General features: G+C 42.8%; 1 protein-coding gene across 15 annotated transcripts in view; it reads right to left on the bottom strand.

Moving 5' to 3' along the window:
* Nucleotides 1–18,776, bottom strand: part of LOC122552384 (voltage-dependent P/Q-type calcium channel subunit alpha-1A-like) — a 662,051-nt gene that overhangs the window by 186,664 nt on the left and 456,611 nt on the right. For all 15 annotated transcript variants that reach the window (XM_087983287.1, XM_087983286.1, XM_087983285.1 and 12 more), the window contains 3 exons: nt 17,990–18,128; nt 14,002–14,131; nt 8,719–8,778 (listed from right to left, as the gene is read on the bottom strand). In XM_087983287.1, the coding sequence (XP_087839413.1) occupies nt 8,719–8,778; nt 14,002–14,131; nt 17,990–18,128 (329 nt within the window). The remainder of the gene's footprint in view (nt 1–8,718; nt 8,779–14,001; nt 14,132–17,989; nt 18,129–18,776) is intronic.

Below are 18,776 nucleotides of genomic sequence, written 5' to 3'. Positions count from 1 at the left end.
CAACACAGAGAATGCACGGCTGGTACCGAGGTCAGTCAGGTGGACAACACAGAGAATGTACTGCTGGTAATGAGGTCAGTCAGGTGAACAACACAGAGAATGTACTGCTGGTACTAAGGTCATTCAGATGGACAGCACAGAGAATGTACTGCTGGTAATGAGGTCAGTCAGATGGACAACACAGAGAATGTACTGCTGGTACCGAGGTCAGCCAGGTGGACAACACAGAGAATGTACTGCTGGTAATGAGGTCAGTCAGATGGACAACACAGAGAATGTACTGCTGGTAATGAGGTCAGTCAGATGGACAACAGAGAGAATATACTGCTGGTACTGAGGTCAGCCAGGTGAACAACACAGAAAATGCTCTGCTGGTACCGAGGTCAGCCAGATGAACAACACAGAGAATGTACTGCTGGTACCGATGTCAGTCAGGTGGACAACACAGAGAATGAACTGCTGGTACCAAGGTCAGTCAGGTGGACAACACAGAGAATGTACTGCTGGTACCGAGGTCAGTCAGGTGGACAACACAGAGAATGTACTGCTGGTACTGAGGTCAGCCAGGAGGACAACACAGAGAATGTACTGCTGGTACCGAGGTCAGCTAGGTGAACAACACAGAGAATGTACTGCTGGTACCGAGGTCAGTCAGGTGGACAACACAGAGAATGTACTGCTGGTACCGAGGTCAGCCTGGTGGACGACACAGCGAATGAACTGCTGGTAATGAGGTCAGTCAGATGGACAACACAGAGAATGTACTGTTGGTACCGAGGTCAGTCAGATGAACAACACAGAGAATATACTGCTGGTAATGAGGCCAGTCAGGGGGACAACACAGAGAATGTACTACTGGTACTGAGGTCAGTCAGGTGAACAACACAGAGAATGTACTGTTGGTACCGAGGTCAGTCAGATGAACAACACAGAAAATGCTCTGCTGGTACCGAGGTCAGCCAGATGAACAACACAGAGAATGTACTGCTGGTACCGAGGTCAGTCAGGTGAACAACACAGAGAATGTACTGCTGGTAATGAGGCCAGTCAGGTGGACAACACAGAGAATGTACTGCTGGTATCAAGTTCAGTCAGGTGGACAACACAGAGAATGTACTGCTGGTACCGAGGTCAGTCAGGTGGACAACATAGAGAATGTACTGTTGGTATCGAGGTCAGCTAAATGAACCTCACAGAGAATGTACCGCTGGTAATGAGGCCAGTCAGGTGGTCAACACAGAGAATGTACTGCTGGTAATGAGGTCAGTCAGATGGACAACACAGAGAATGTACTGCTGGTACCGAGGTCAGCTAGGTGAACAACACAGAGAATGTACTGCTGGTACCGAGGTCAGTCAGGTGGACAACACAGAGAATGTACTGCTGGTACCGAGGTCAGCCTGGTGGACGACACAGCGAATGAACTGCTGGTAATGAGGTCAGTCAGATGGACAACACAGAGAATGTACTGTTGGTACCGAGGTCAGTCAGATGAACAACACAGAGAATATACTGCTGGTAATGAGGCCAGTCAGGGGGACAACACAGAGAATGTACTACTGGTACTGAGGTCAGTCAGGTGAACAACACAGAGAATGTACTGTTGGTACCGAGGTCAGTCAGATGAACAACAGAGAGAATATACTGCTGGTAATGAGGCCAGTCAGGGGGACAACACAGAGAATGTACTGCTGGTATCAAGTTCAGTCAGGTGGACAACACAGAGAATGTACTGCTGGTACCGAGGTCAGTCAGGTGGACAACACAGAGAATGTACTGCTGGTAATGAGGCCAGTCTGGGGGACAACACAGAGAATGTACTGTTGGTATCAAGTTCAGTCAGGTGGACAACACAGAGAATGTACTGCTGGTACCGAGGTCAGTCAGGTGGACAACACAGAGAATGCACGGCTGGTACCGAGGTCAGTCAGGTGGACAACACAGAGAATGTACTGCTGGTAATGAGGTCAGTCAGGTGAACAACACAGAGAATGTACTGCTGGTACTAAGGTCATTCAGATGGACAGCACAGAGAATGTACTGCTGGTAATGAGGTCAGTCAGATGGACAACACAGAGAATGTACTGCTGGTACCGAGGTCAGCCAGGTGGACAACACAGAGAATGTACTGCTGGTATCAAGTTCAGTCAGGTGGACAACACAGAGAATGTACTGCTGGTACCGAGGTCAGTCAGGTGGACAACACAGAGAATGTACTGCTGGTAATGAGGCCAGTCTGGGGGACAACACAGAGAATGTACTGTTGGTATCAAGTTCAGTCAGGTGGACAACACAGAGAATGTACTGCTGGTACCGAGGTCAGTCAGGTGGACAACACAGAGAATGCACGGCTGGTACCGAGGTCAGTCAGGTTGGCAACACAGAGAATGTACTGCTGGTAATGAGGTCAGTCAGGTGAACAACACAGAGAATGTACTGCTGGTACTAAGGTCATTCAGATGGACAGCACAGAGAATGTACTGCTGGTAATGAGGTCAGTCAGATGGACAACACAGAGAATGTACTGCTGGTACCGAGGTCAGCCAGGTGGACAACACAGAGAATGTACTGCTGGTAATGAGGTCAGTCAGATGGACAACACAGAGAATGTACTGCTGGTAATGAGGTCAGTCAGATGGACAACAGAGAGAATATACTGCTGGTACTGAGGTCAGCCAGGTGAACAACACAGAAAATGCTCTGCTGGTACCGAGGTCAGCCAGATGAACAACACAGAGAATGTACTGCTGGTACCGATGTCAGTCAGGTGGACAACACAGAGAATGAACTGCTGGTACCAAGGTCAGTCAGGTGGACAACACAGAGAATGTACTGCTGGTACCGAGGTCAGTCAGGTGGACAACACAGAGAATGTACTGCTGGTACTGAGGTCAGCCAGGAGGACATCACAGAGAATGTACTGCTGGTACCGAGGTCAGTCAGGTGAACAACACAGAGAATGTACTGCTGGTAATGAGGCCAGTCAGGTGGACAACACAGAGAATGTACTGCTGGTATCAAGTTCAGTCAGGTGGACAACACAGAGAATGTACTGCTGGTACCGAGGTCAGTCAGGTGGACAACATAGAGAATGTACTGTTGGTATCGAGGTCAGCCAAATGAACCTCACAGAGAATGTACCGCTGGTAATGAGGCCAGTCAGGTGGTCAACACAGAGAATGTACTGCTGGTAATGAGGTCAGTCAGATGGACAACACAGAGAATGTACTGCTGGTTATGAGGTCAGTCAGATGGACAACACAGAGAATGTACTGCTGGTAATGAGGTCAGTCAGATGGACAACACAGAGAATGTACTGCTGGTATTGAGGTCAGTCAGATGGACAACACAGAGAATGTACTGCTTCTACCGAGGTCAGCCAGGTGAACAACACAGAGAATGTTCTGCTGGTAATGAGGTCAGTCAGATGGACAACACAGAGAATGTACTGCTGGTACTGAGGTCAGTCAGATGGACAACACAGAGAATGTACTGCTGGTAATGAGGTCAGTCAGATGGACAACATAGAGAATGTACTGCTGGTAATGAGGTCAGTCAGATGGACAACACAGAGAATGTACTGCTGGTAATGAGGTCAGTCAGATGGACAACACAGTGAAAGTACTGCTGGTACCGAGGTCAGCCTGGTGGACGACACAGAGAATGTACTGCTGGTAATGAGGTCAGTCAGATGGACAACACAGAGAATGTACTGCTGGTACCGAGGTCAGTCAGGTGGACAACACAGAGAATGCACTGCTGGTAATGAGGTCAGTCAGATGAACAACACAGAGAATGTACTGCTGGTACCGAGGTCAGCCAGGTGGACAACACAGAGAATGTACTGCTGGTAATGAGGTCAGTCAGGTGAACAACACAGAGAATGTACTGCTGGTACTGAGGTCATTCAGATGGACAGGACAGAGAATGTACTGCTGGTAATGAGGTCAGTCAGATGGACAACACAGAGAATGTACTGCTGGTACCGAGGTCAGCCAGGTGGACAACACAGAGAATGTACTGCTGGTACCGAGGTCAGTCAGATGGACAACACAGAGAATGTACTGCTGGTGATGAGGTCAGTCAGATGGACAACACAGAGAATGTACTGCTGGTAATGAGGTCAGTCAGATGGACAACACAGAGAATGTACTGCTGGTACTGAGGTCAGCCAGGTGAACAACACAGAAAATGTTCTGCTGGTACCGAGGTCAGCCAGATGAACAACACAGAGAATGTACTGCTGGTACCGATGTCAGTCAGGTGGACAACACAGAGAATGTACTGCTGGTACCGAGGTCAGTCAGGTGGACAATACAGAGAATGTACTGCTGGTACCAAGGTTAGTCAGGTGGACAACACAGAGAATGTACTGCTGGTAATGAGGTCAGTCAGGTGAACAACACAGAGAATGTTCTGCTGGTACCAAGGTCAGTCAGGTGGACAACACAGAGAATGTACTGCTGGGACCGAGGTCAGTCAGGTGGACAACACAGAGAATGTACTGCTGGTACTGAGGTCAGCCAGGAGGACATCACAGAGAATGTACTGCTGGTACCGAGGTCAGTCAGGTGAACAACACAGAGAATGTACTGCTGGTAATGAGGTCAGTCAGGTGAACAACACAGAGAATGTACTGCTGGTACCGAGGTCAGTCAGGTGGACAACACAGAGAATGTACTGCTGCTAATGAGGTCAGTCAGGTGGACAACACAGAGAATGTACTGCTGGTAATGAGGTCAGTCAGGTGGACAACACAGAGAATGTACTGCTGGTCCCGAGGTCAGTCAGGTGGACAACACAGAGAATGTACTGCTGGTAATGAGGTCAGTCAGGTGAACATCACAGAGAATGTACTGCTGGTACCGAGGTCAACCAGATGGACAACACAGTGAATGTACTGCTGGTACCGAGGTCAATCAGGTGAACAACACAGAGAATGTACTGCTGGCACCGAGGTCAGTCAGGTGGACAACACAGAGAATGTACTGCTGGCACCGAGGTCAGTCAGGTGTACAACACAGAATATGACTTTCCTGATTTGGGCTGTTAATCTGGTTCCACCGGGGAACCCTTGCTGACAGATAGCAACAGGAGTGTGGGAGTGGAGTGTTTTTCTCCCCCTCCAACTCTATAATGATTTAATCCCTGCCCTCTGCCTCACTGCTTGGTCATGCAGCTTTGCCCTCTAAGAAAGCAATGCTTGTCACTGGCCACTTGGGTGTTTTTTTCCTGTTGGTGGATACTGAATAAAGATTTGTAGACCTTGTGTCTTTCACTGTGTCTCACACCTGACACACACACAACATGGGTGCTGGGGGAGAAAAATAAGCACTACCACAGTTAGTTGGTAGTGTGGGGATTTTGAAAATAAAAGAAAAAAAAGAAATAAAGAAACAGGCCACTTGGGTGATTTTTTCCTGTTGGTGGATACTGAATAAAGATTTGTAGACCTTGTGTCTTTCACTGTGTCTCACACCTGACACACACACACAACATGAGCGCTGGGGAAAATATAAGCACTACTGCAGCTAGACAGTAGTGTGGGGGTAATAATAAAAAAAGACATAAACAGGAAAAAAAAAAGAAAAAACTGAAACAGAGTGTGGGAGTAGAATGTTTTGTTTCCCCCTCCAACTCTATTTTGATTTAATCCCCGCCCTCCCCCTCATTGTTTAATCACGCAGCATTGCCTTTTGTTGAGAAGGGCACTACTTGTCACTGGCCACTCGGGTGTCTCCTTTCTTCCTGGTGGTAGAATATAAATAAAGATTTATGCACTTGTTGTTCTTCACTGTGTCCTACACCTGCAGACACACAACATGGGTGGTGAGGAAAATATAAGCACTACAAAAAAGAACAAGAAAAAGAAACAGGAGTGTCAGAGACTCTGTTCACTCTGAGAGCTGGCACTGAGGAGACCTGATCAGTGTCATGTACTATGCATGTGTAAATAAAGGGTGATATGTTGATGGGATGTAGGAATACCCATGTAACTGCTAAGGGAGTTTCAGGGTTTTGGCACAGTAGCAGTGAAAGAATGGTGATATAGTTCCAAATCAGGAAGCTGTGTGGCTTGGAGGGAAACTTGCAGGTGTTGGTGTTCCCATGTGTTTGCATGTGTTTGCTGTCTATAACCTTTTAGATAAAAGAGGTCATGCATTTGGAAGGTCGTGCTGAAGGAGCTTTGGTGAATCCTCACAGTGCATCTGTAGATGGTACACCCTATTACTTGTGAATGGTGGAAGGAATGAATGCTGAAAGTACTGGATGGAGTACCAATCAAGAGGGTCAACAGTATTGAGCCTTGAATTTTATTTGAGCTGCACTCATCCAAACAAGTGGAGAGAATGCCATCACAACTCTGGCTTGTGCTTTCAGTGTCAAGTGGTAATGTTTGGACTCTGTCTTGTTAGAGGTGGTCATTGTCTGACATCTGTGTGGTAAGAATATTACTTGCCAATTATCAGCCCAAGGCTGGATGATTTCCAGGTCTTGTTGTACATGAAGGTAGACTGCATTTCAGTATCTGAGAAGTTGCAAATGAAAAGCTTGCAATCATCGGCAACCATATAAATATCCTGATGGAAGAAAAACCTGAACAGCTGAAGATGGTTGGGTTTAGGTCACTATGGTAAAAATGCCTGCAGGGATCATCTTGGACTGAAATGATTGACCTCTAACAACCAAACCGAACTTCTTGAGATGAGTACAAATCCAACCTGTGGATTCTGATTCCTAATTTCCATTGACATCAACACATAAAGTGCTGGAGAAACTCAGCAGGCCTGGCAGCATCTGAGAATGTGGATATTTGTAGAAGATCCTCTTTCTGTTAGTCATTTAATAGTTCAGCATCATTAATGGCTGTATGCGAAAGGACTGCAGATTTAGATCGCATTTGATGGATTGCTTAACTCTTTTGTATGCTGTAGAAGTTGTTTGACATACATTTGGGCTGTACTGTAGCTTCATCAGAGCAACACTTCATTTTTAAGTTAATGCTGTTCCTGGCTTGCCTTTTTGCATCCTTCATTGAACCAAGTTTGATTTCCTGGTCTGGTAGGAATGGTACAGTTGTGGGTATGATGATCCGTGAGAATACAGATTGCTTTGGCTATAATTTGCTGCCCCTGATGGCCCATAGGTCATTATGGATACCTAGCTTTAAGTTTTAGATCTGTTTGAAATCGCTCCCATTTGATACCCACACATTAGTTGGTGTTCGTTACAGACAGCATCAGCATTGGGGGTGCAGTAGGTGTCAATCAGCAGGAAGTTTTCTTCATGTATATTTGACGTAATGCCACGAGACCTCACATATCTAAAATCAATATTGAGTAGTCCCAAGGCAATTGCATACCACTGGTCTGCCCCGTCAGGTTTACCAGGGTTGGCCACTGTAGTTTTTGTAAGGTCTGATCCATGAGTATGGCTGTCTCAAGCTAGTGCTTGACTAGTCTGTGGGAGAACTCTCCTAATTTTAGAATTATATTAACACAAGTAATTCTGTTTCTCTTCTTTATAACCATGATTTTACAGCTTCAGCTTCTACTCATTGTTCCCACCTCTAACCTTTCCACTCTTTGGTAACATTTCCCCAATGTTTGTTGCCTTCTGCACATTTGGCTTATTTCTTATCTCTTGATAGATCTTTGCTTCCTTGTCTATCAATCACTCCACATATTGCTTGCTATCTGTGTATGGACTTCTTCCCCACATCATAGGGATTCTGGACTACTAGCTGTCACAGAAAACTGTTTTAAAAACTTTAGCAGAACATTACAATGAAAAGTTACATCAAGTTCATTATTACATATTAAGATGTAACGGAATTCAATTCAGTTTTTGAAGACTGCATTTTACCCCTGAAGTTTTGTTTTCATATCCCTCTTGAAGAAACTAAATTCCTAGTACATTTCCAAGTGCTGTCTGTACTTCTATAACTCGCCAAGTGAAATAGATTGCTGCCAATTTGATCAGAGAAGTTACATCTGAAGCAATCCCAATACGATCCTTCTGGCTTTAGTACACTTAGCAGATTCAATCTCTAAAAAAATTATGTTGAATTTATGGCATAGACATAGATCTTCTTTGAACATGTACTTGTATTTGCATCTCCCTCTCTTGCTTAGATTCAATTTAAATGCATCTATGCTATCTGTCTCAATTAGACCATATGGCAACAGGTTCCATATCTGACTACTCCTGAATTCCCCATCAGATTTATTAATAACCATCTTATACAGAATGGTTCCAGTATTAGAGAATTTCAACCATCATGTAGCTCTTGCTCTCCAATTGAGCAATTTACCAAGAGCCAGTCTCCCGTACTTTTGCACATTCTTCTATTTCAGATTATAATCTAGTTCACTCTTAAATGCCTTGTTTGAACATCCCTCCACTAGCGTCAGATTGTGCATTCCAGATCTCGGACACTCACTTGTGAAAATAGTGTTCCTCATGTCTCCACGGATGGTCTTTAGCTTTGGATTTCGCACACAAGTGGAAAATACTCTTTATGCTTATGCTATTAAAAGCCTTTTATAACCTCAAAGATCTCTCATCAGGAATTGGTGGTGGTATCCTTGGCAGTTTTAACTCACTCTTATTCAGATAATGAAGCCAATTGTTGCATTTTGACTGTCAAGCTAGCTAAGATCAGTTAACTGCAAAGAACCTTGGACTGCCCAACTCTCCATGTTAGTTCCTACTCACCTTAATAACCATTTCAAAAGTAAAGACTCCAGTAAATACATAGTCAAAATATCTTAAAACCTGTGGAAAGAAGGAATGAAAATAGTAAATGAAATCAAAATTTCAGTTTACTCATTGATGATGAACAACAATCATTATTAATATCATAAGAAATAGAAGAAGCAATAGATCATTCATCTCCTTGAGCCAGCTCTGCCTTTCAACAAAGCCATGGTCAATCACATTGTCACCTTAAGTCCACTTTCCTGCCATTCAGCTGATTGTGCCTGCATTGGTTATTTGAATGAGCAATAAGGTTGTAATTCTGAGTCCATGAGTGCCATGCACATCATAGAGTTCACCCTTATGAACTCAAAACATTCCAGGAAGTTTTTCAATTACATAAAGGATACTGAAGATACGAAGATAATTGGTAACACAGTGTGCTGGTCTACTGAAGATATACATCACGAAGTGACTGAGCAAAGCTCTTTACATGCCAAATCTTTGACACCAGCTAAACTGTCTGGATCAACTAAAAGATGCTGCCTGAGATAGGCCATTACAATGTGACTGATAATGAAAATTGATAAGATCTTCAGCTGACTACTGGTAAAAGTGTTTTAAACAGACTTGGGATAGTTCTACAGAGTAGAAAGAAGTCCTTTGGTCTATCATGTCCACTACAATCATCCATCACTGATCTATTTTAGTCCTGTTTTTCGACCTTTGGCCCACTGAAGCTATGCACTGTGGTAGCGCTGTGCTGGTTCGAGGAATGAGAGTGGCTGAAGACAAAAATCTCTGTAAATTTCTGTGACAAGGTATCATACAATATTAACATTCTTTTATAATCTCAAGTGAATGCAGATACTGTCCAGGCCAATTCAATTTGGCTAGTCATTTCCCATTTTAGGCCAGGGTGTAATAGTAGGTATCTTTTTCTTCCCTGGACTACAGACAGAAACTGTGAAAAAGGAACATAATTTTAAAAGGGAAGAATGTACATTGGTGATCATCTCCCAATATTCTGTAGATTTTTAAACAGGTCCTACAGATTGGAAGGTAGCTAATGTAACCCCACTATTTAAAAGGGGAGGTAGAGAGAAAACAGGGAATTATAGACCATTGAGTCTAATGTTGGTAGAGGGGAAGGTGCTAGAATCCAATTTCATGGATTTTATAGCAGAGCATTTAGAAAAAAGTAGTAGAATGAGGGCAAAGTCAGTATGAATTTACAAAAGGGAAATTATACTTGACAAACCTTCTGAACTTTCAAAGGTGTAACTAGTAGAATCGATTACGGGCAGCCTGTGAATATGGTTTACTTAGACTTTTAAAAGGCTTCCAACAAAATCATACATAAGAGATTAATATGTATTATGGGCGGCACGGTGGCACAGTGGTTAGCACTGCTGCCTCACAGCGCCAGAGACCCGGGTTCAATTCCCGCCTCAGGCAACTAACTGTGTGGAGTTTGCACGTTCTCCCCGTGTCTGCGTGGGTTTCCTCCGGGTGCTCCGGTTTCCTCCCACAGTCCAAAGATGTGCAGGGTCAGGTGAATTGGCCATACTAAATTGCCTGTAGTGTTAGGTAAGGGGCAAAATGTAGGGGTAGGGGTAGGGGTGGGTTTCGCTTCGGCGGGTCGGTGTGGACTTGTTGGGCCGAAGGGCCTGTTTCCACACTGTAATCTAATCTAATCTAATCTAATCTAATCTAAAACTTAACTGCACGGGAGATGGATAAAAATTGGTTACCAGACAGGCAACAAGGAGTAGGAATAAAAGGATCTTTTTCGGAGCAGCAGGCAGAGTGTAGTGGGGTAATGCAGGGATCAATATTAGGACCCCAGCTATTCACAATGTATGCTAATAATTTAGATGGGGGAATTAAATGTAATGTCTTAAAATGTGCAGATGATACAAAGCTGGGTGGAGGGTGAGCTGTGAGGAGGAGGCAGAAAGGTTACAGTGTGATTTGGACAGGTTGAGTGAATGAGCAAATGCATGGCAGATGTGAATATAACATAATGTAGACAAATGGGAGGTTATCCACTTTGGCAGCAAAAATAGGAAGGCAGATTGTAATGTGAGTGGCTGTAAATTGAACGAGGGGAATGGTCAATGAGACCTGGATGTCCTTGTGCACCAGTTGCTGAAAGTAAGTGCGCATATGCAGCAGGCAGTAAAGAAGGCAAACTGTATACTGGCCTTCAAAGTGAGAGGATTCAAGTACAGGAACAAGGATGCCTTGCTGCAATTATTAAGGGCATTGGTAAGACACAGTTTTGGTCACTTTATCTGAGGAAGGATGCTATTGCTATATAGGGAGCACAGTGAATATTTACCAAATTGATTCCTGGGATGACATGCAGAGAGATTGACTCATATAAGATGGTATTCACTTGAGTTTAGAAGAAAGAGGGATTTATCTCATAGAAATCTATAAAATTACAACAGGACTAGACAGTTTAGATGCAAGAAGGATGTTCTCAATGGTGGTGGAGTCTAGAACTAGGGGCCATAGTTTAAGGATGAGGGGTAAATCTTTCACGATTGAAATAAGGTGAGACTGGTGAGCCTGTGGAATTCACTACCCCAGGATGGTTGAAACAAAACATAATGTGTATTCAAGGAGGAGGCAGATCTAACTTGTGGCTAAACAGATCAAGGCATGGGGGGACAGTGGATTAGGCCACTGAGCTTACTGATCAGGCATAATCATATTGAGTGGCGGAGCAGACACAAGGGATCAAATGGTCTACTCTAGCTCCTATCTTTTATGTTTCTATGTTTACAAAGAGTTGTTTGCAGCTTGAAAAAGCAAGGGCAGCTGAGTGATGCATATGAGACAATATTATGTTTTGAGGACATTAAATCCAGACAAGTTGGCACCATTATTGTGGGTTGAGGAGAGCTCAGCATAGCAACAACCCTCTTACTGGTCAGACTGCAGTTTAATACAGATTCTGAGGGAAATGAAACAGAGTGAAGCAAGAAAACATCCAGAAACTAGCTGCGTCAATTTTTGTCTCCCTCCTTTCTCTGTAAAGTTGCTTTCTCTAACTTTCATTTTAACAGGAAATGACATCACCATAGGAAATGACATCACCAACTCAAAGAAACCCAAATATATAAATAGAAAGCATGAATCATCAGCAATGCTTCGTCCGGAGGCTCATTGAAGATGTTACCTAGTATGGTGATGGAATGTCTGAACATGAATCTTCCAGCTCAGCAAGCAAACCTACCATCCTTAATTTGGAATGTTTTTTTTTTAGTGACTTGCTTTTCAGTGTTCTGATCAAGAGGACATTGTTATAGTTACTAACAATGGGAAAGTAAGGTGGGACTATCCAAAGGGGAATTGGGGCTGTGTTCCCTGGTGGCACATTCAGGTGAATCAGAGATAGCTCAGTCAGAAACAAAGTGTTGATCGTTTATCTCACTTTCTACTCAGCTGTGCACCTTATAACTAATGTCAAGGGCCATGCTCTCATGACCACATACTCTGGGAGAACTAGACTGGTCCAGAGCAGTTGAAGCACTAGAAGCTTTTTTAAGTACCCAGCAGTCTACTTGAGATAGTTTCCCCTGCAACATAGTCCTCATACACTGCCACCCATGTGCACAGATTGGGAACTGGAACAACGAGCCAATGGTTAGTGCTAGCCTTTTTAACCCAGTAGTATCCCTCTTCAGGCTCAAATAGTGAAAGCACAGGAAACGGAGGCAAAATAAAGTCATTCTGATAATTGACAGGTGTTATTATACCAAGTGAGACCACCAAATTTGTGTTACAACTGTTCCAGGAACCAATAACTTTTATTTTTCAAGTATACAAGTATAAGGTCCAGGGGGCTTCTCAAGAGAATAAAGTCACAAAATTCAATGGGTTTTAAACAAACAACAATATACCTTACTATGGAACTTTAGAACAGTAATACAATCAACAATGCACGTACAAATCATTTCTATTATTCTGAATTAACATATAGTAAAAACTGGTAATAGATTGTGATTGAATAATCCACAGTGCACATCAAGTAGCAAAGGCAATCAAGACAGATCCCACAAATTTCTCAGCAATGCCTCCCAAACATTAATGTCATGGTAGATTACCAAATCTTATTAAAATTTATGAATTTATAATTTTATAATTTATAAAATTTATAAATTTTAATTTTGTCAATCTTAAATCTCCCTCTCAAGAGCTGCTCCCTCATGTAATACCTCAGCAATTACTCCTATTCAAGTCAATTACGCTCCATTCCTAGTTTTTGCTCCAAAGACTGAGAAATTGCAAACGTATACTCACTCATAAGCATAATTCCAGCTCTTCATCAACAGCTAACTTCACCAAGCTAAAACTGTCCCTGGGTTTTTCCTGCATTCTCATTTTTTATTTATTCACTGTGAGGTGTAGGCATCATTAGCTAGGCCAACATTTATTGCCCATCCTGAGTTGTCCATGAGAAGGTGGTGGTGAGCTACCATCTTGAACCACTGCAGTTCATGGGCTGCTGATAGACCTACAATGCTATTATGGAGGAAATTGCATAATGATACTGCCCACCCTGAAGAATCCCCTTCTCCCCTTCCACCTCCATCTGATTAGCAACTACTTTTCAGCTTTATCTCCTCTACTCCTTTCTCCCTGTCAGGATGTAGACTTAGGGAATGGAAACAGCATGAGTCATAATTTGGAGATGTGGTCTAAACAGATAACTTGAATTTTGAATCAAGACCTTGAACACGAGTCATACACCTCCTTGTATACTTTATCAACTTAAAATAGCAGTTCTACAAACACAAAAACATATGGTCAGCTGGGTAAGATGTCAAATTGCAGTGTTAAAATTGAAAATGGAAAGGCTAATATCAAATCAGGTTTACAGGTTAATTGGCACCATCATATGCATTCACTTCACTGGCACATGATGGTTGTCACATATACACGTGCTAACTGCCAGGCTGGAGACTGGTACAACCCACATCAAAAGTTTGAGTGCAATGTAAATGCCATTTTGAACACAAAAAGGAATCCATAACACCAAAAATATGTGCACTGCACAATTGCATGTGGTGGACATAGAAGGATAACTTGGCAATTTTGTCTACTGAATCTGTTCTGTCATTTTTTGACAATTGTTGTTTAGCTGTTTTACTTTTAAATTTATTTCCCTCCCCCTTTTATATACACAGAATTATTCACAACATTTGGCTCTATCATTTCCATTGCAGCAGTGACCCTTTTAAAGACAGAGATCAAAGGTTTACTATATATTAATTGGCAATAGCTTACATTATTTCTTGTGGCAGTTGGTTGGACAGGATCTTCTGCAGCCAGTGCAATACTGCTCATTGCGATGACGATGAGGATACACATTTCAAAGTAGCGTAAATTTACAATGTAATGGCAGGCTCGGCGCAGTCTGTCAAGAAAGGTTTAAAATAATTTGATTTATTGCACTCGTTATTGCTGAAGCTTTGTAAAACTAGAACAAGTTTAATCATAGAGCAATATAAACTCCTGTTCACAAAAGGATCAATGTATTGATGAGAACAATAACTTTCAGTTAACAGGATTGAGATATTGGCCCAGGATCAGGAGTGGGCAGGAGCTAAAATTGGCACTGTTTGCCTGCATTCTAACTCCCAGGTCTCGTCCCGTCCCATCTCTGGGCATTTTTGTGAGGGTGATGGAAGAAGGTGGGAGAGTAGGAGGAAAGGGTAACTGGTTGGGGTAGGGCTACACACCCTAATTTGACAGGTAACCCATTAAGCTCAGTAAAAGCTACTTGAGGCCAATTAAAGGAGGCAGACATGTATTTTCCAACTGGATGATGTTCTTGCAGGCAGTGGAGCCTAGTTTATGCACCTGAAAATAGTCTCCCAGTGGCATGCAGTAAGGAGTCAGTCCCCAAGAATAATTAGGAATGCTCCCCCCATAACTAGTTGCCTGGCTGCTAAAAACATTGCTTACTTTAAGATCTGAAAAAGTTGGAGAGGGTGCCTTCATATTGAGGCACCCTCTCACTTATTTATGCCAAACTGCTGCTTCTTTCAAGCTGGAAGACCTCTGATTAGCCCCCTGGTTTTAAGAGCTAATTCAGCGTAATTAATTGGATGGCAGATCTGTCTCCATGTCAATTAAGGGAGCACCCATGTGAAAATCATGAGTGACTGTTCCAGTCTAGGAGATGGGTTTGGCATCTGCAAACATTCCTGACCTCTGTTTCCTGCTCACTGGCAAGAGCAGATTTTAGAGCAATATTCTAGCTGAGTGCTAAGAAAGCAAGAGAAAAAGATAGCACTCAATACGAGATTTGGTAAGCAAACAACAGGGAGACTAAAAGATGAGAAGCAATGGGGTTACTGAAATGGCAGCTTTGGTAATAGAAGTTTGGTGCTAGGTACTTTAATGATAACCTACTGCTGTTTTTCTAATTGATGGGTGACTGTGGTACTAAGTTGAATTGTTAAGGTTGCATTCAGAACATGAGATTTCCATTCCTAGGTAACTACTACAGAAAGGTATTCCCCACAATGCTTACCCCACTTTACTTCGTCACTGTTCTGTAATGCCTTCTAAGAATGTTTTCATTTTGATTTTTTCCAAAATTAAGAGTCACTAGTGCTTTCCTGCCAAAATCAGGCAAGCCATTGATACAAAAGGGAACCATAACAGAAAATGAAGACCACTGCTGTTACCATCTTCCCTTCCTTTCTCTGTTCAGAATTCTGAAGGGACGTTTCCTGCCTAGATATCCTGGTTAATTCTTGGTAATCCCAACTTGCGATCCTCTTCCAACTACGTGTTTCAAAGCAAAACACAGGAAATGTCACATGTCCTTTTAAATCCTCTCTTCTCACCATCTAAAGTCCCAAACACTCCTCGGATTTACAAGTACTTCTTTCAATCTGTTCCACTGCTCACAATATAGTCTCCTTTATGTTGTGTTTGTGTGCATATTGCAAGTTGGATGACTGGCTTGAAGGTAACAGACAGAGGGTGGTGGTGGTAGAGGGTTGCTTTTCAGATTGGAGACCAATGACCAGTGGTGTGCCACAAGGATCGATGCTGGGTCCACTGCTTTACATCACTTATATAAATTATTTAAATGTAAACACTGGAGGTATGGTTAGTAAGTTTGCAGATGACACTGAAATTGGTGGTGTAGTGGACAGCGAAGAAGGTTACCTCAGAGTACAACGGGACCTTGATCAGGTGCGCCAATGGGCCGAGGAGTGGGAAATGGAATTTAACTTAGATAATTGTGGGTGCTGCATTTTGGAAAGATAAATCAGGGCAGGACTTATACACTTAATGATTAGATCCCCTACAGTGTGGAAACAGGCCCTTCGGCCCAACAAGTCCACACCGACCCTCCGAAGAGCAACCCACCCAGACCCACTCTACATTTACTCCTGACTAATGTACCTAACACTATGGGCAATTTAGCATTGCCAATTCACCTAACCTGCACATCTTTGGACTGTAGGAGGAAACTGGAGCACCTGGAGAAAACCCACGTGAACATAGGGAGAACGTGCAAACTCCACACAGACAGTTGCCCGAGGCAGGAATTGAACCCAGGTCCCTGGCGCTGTGAGGCAGCAGTGCTAACCACTGAGCGACTATGCCACCCCCAATGAAAAGGTCCTGGAAATGTTGCTGAACAAGGAGATCTTAGAGTGCCGGTTCATAGTTCCTTGAAAGTGGAGTCACAAGAAGACAGGATAGTGAAAATGGCATTTGCAATGCTTGTCTTTATTGATCAGTGCATTGAGTACAGAAGTTGGGAGGTCATGTTGCAGCTATACAGGACACTGGATAGGCCGCTTTTGAAATACTGCATTCAATTCTGGTCTCCCTGTTATAGGAAGGAGCTTGTGAAACTTGAAAGGATTCAGGAAAGATTTACAAGGATGTTGCCAGGGTTGAACAGTTTGAGCTATAGGGAGAGGCTGAATAATCTGAGGCTATTTTCCCTGGAGTATGGAAGGCTGAGGAGTAACCTTATAGAGATTTATAAGGTTAGAGTGAATAGCCAAGGTCTTTTCCCCAGGGTGGAAGAGTCCAAAATACAGGACATAGGTTTAAGCTGAAAGGGGGAAGATTTAAAAGGGACCGAAGGGGCACCTTTTTCACACAGAAGGTGATGAGTGTATGGAATGCCAGAGGAAGTGGTGAGGCTGGGACAATAACAACATTTAAGAAACATTTGGCTGGGTATATGAGTAAGGAAGGGTTTAGAGGGATATGGGTCAAATGCTGGCAAATGGGACCAGATTAGTTTAGGATATTTGGTCAGCATGGATGAGTTGGACCTAAGGGTCTGTTTCCATGCTGTATATTCTATGACTGCAATTCTATTGACAACTTTGCAGGATATCTCAATCCAGTCTGTAATCCTGCCCGAGTGTCAAATAGCCTGTAATTTTAATTCTCCACCCTCCCTCCATACTGACATTTCTGTTCTCAGCTTATTCTGCTGCTCCAGCGAAACTCAATGCAAGTTTGAGGAATAGTACTTTATCCTTCGATGAGACTTCAGAGCATTTCTCTCTTTCTCTCTCCACATATACTGTCATAATCTGCAGAATATTTTCAGCTTGTTCTGCTGGTACTGCATATTGAACTGCATTTTCCTCAAACTGTCCTTGCTGTGGCTCCTCTCCCACCTTTCACATACCAAAGCTCACAACTTGGGATTTGCACAGTTCCCAACTTATTTCCTTTCCACCCATCCCTGTTTCGACTGTTCCCCTGGATCACTAGATTGGCAGAACAAACTCTTTAATTATGTCCTCTTGCTTTGACTCACCTGCAAACAATTGGTACTCTTCTGCTGCTTCAGTGTCAGTTTAAGAAAATAATAGATACCTACTGGGCCTATAGGTATTTTTAGACAGACAAGCTGGGATATCTAAATGCTTTATCCCTACATTCTTTTACTTAGTTTTCTTTGTCTCTGTTATCAACTTACTTAAGAGTCACTCCTAGAACTATAGTGGCCTGATGTTCAACTCCACTTTTCCAGTAAGCTGATAGGGATGCCTCCTGCAGCCTGCAGCTTGCTGACTATTATTACAAAACCCTAGGCCCAACATGATATGGTCTTTGGGCCTATCTAAATAGAAGAAAAGCCTGAAGCATGACTCTCCAGCATAGTTTCTAAGTAATATTTACAATTAAGAGTGAAATGAAAGGGCTCTGATATACAACTGGAAATATTGCTGAGATCTCTGTCAGTCCAAATTCTGAAACATATTTGGAAGTGACTCACGGATTTGTAGTGCTGAAGATAAACATGGAGCTGAAGGGTGGCATTGGTTTCGGTCCATCTTCATCACCACCCTTCTCTTCCTCTTCTTTCTTTTCTTCTTCCTTTTTCGGCAAAACATCAGTGTTCGCATTTTTGTTTACTGAAAGAAGGAGATCCATTACTTGATTTTCATTTTTATGTGCTTAATGTATGTCTGTACATTAAAATGATATTTTTTGAAACACTGAAAATTTTGAAAAGGTTTTTGTAAGACAGTCAAGTAACCAATTTAGAGTACATTTTCTTCCCTCCCCAGAAGTTACTGTCTACTTCTTTAATGTCTTACTTATGAACAAAACACCACAAATAAGTAACTGAAAACAAATAGACAGAAACCATTGCCTTTCAGAATGTCCACAGCACTGTAACTCTGCAATCTCACCTCAAAGGGTTAACTGTTAGGAACATAAGATGAGTGGGTCATTCCATCCTTTCCACATCAAATTTTCCTTTGCCCGTTCTCAATCCATATTCCATTATCCCTTATAACCTATCTTCCAATCTCAATCTTGAAAATTTGAATCAGTTGATTAGCTCCTTCGGGGAGATTTTTCCTACCGGACATGTAAAAATGGACTTTGGTCGTCACTTTCTAATAGCTGAGCTCAAATTTTAAAATTGTTACCCCTTGTTTAAGATTCTTCAGTGACGGAAATAGCTTCTTTGTCTAATCAGTTTATCATTAAAATCCCCAATTAGGACACCCTTAGCCTTTTAAACAGAGGAACTTAAGTGTGAACCTAGATAG

The sequence above is a fragment of the Chiloscyllium plagiosum genome, unplaced genomic scaffold (assembly GCF_037043375.1).
Source record: "Chiloscyllium plagiosum isolate Xiang-an unplaced genomic scaffold, Cpla_swu_hap1 HiC_scaffold_45, whole genome shotgun sequence".
In the NCBI taxonomy this organism is placed as follows: Eukaryota; Metazoa; Chordata; class Chondrichthyes; order Orectolobiformes; family Hemiscylliidae; genus Chiloscyllium; species Chiloscyllium plagiosum.
Note: the sequence above shows the minus strand (reverse complement) of the source record. Positions and strands in the feature narration are given on the sequence as shown.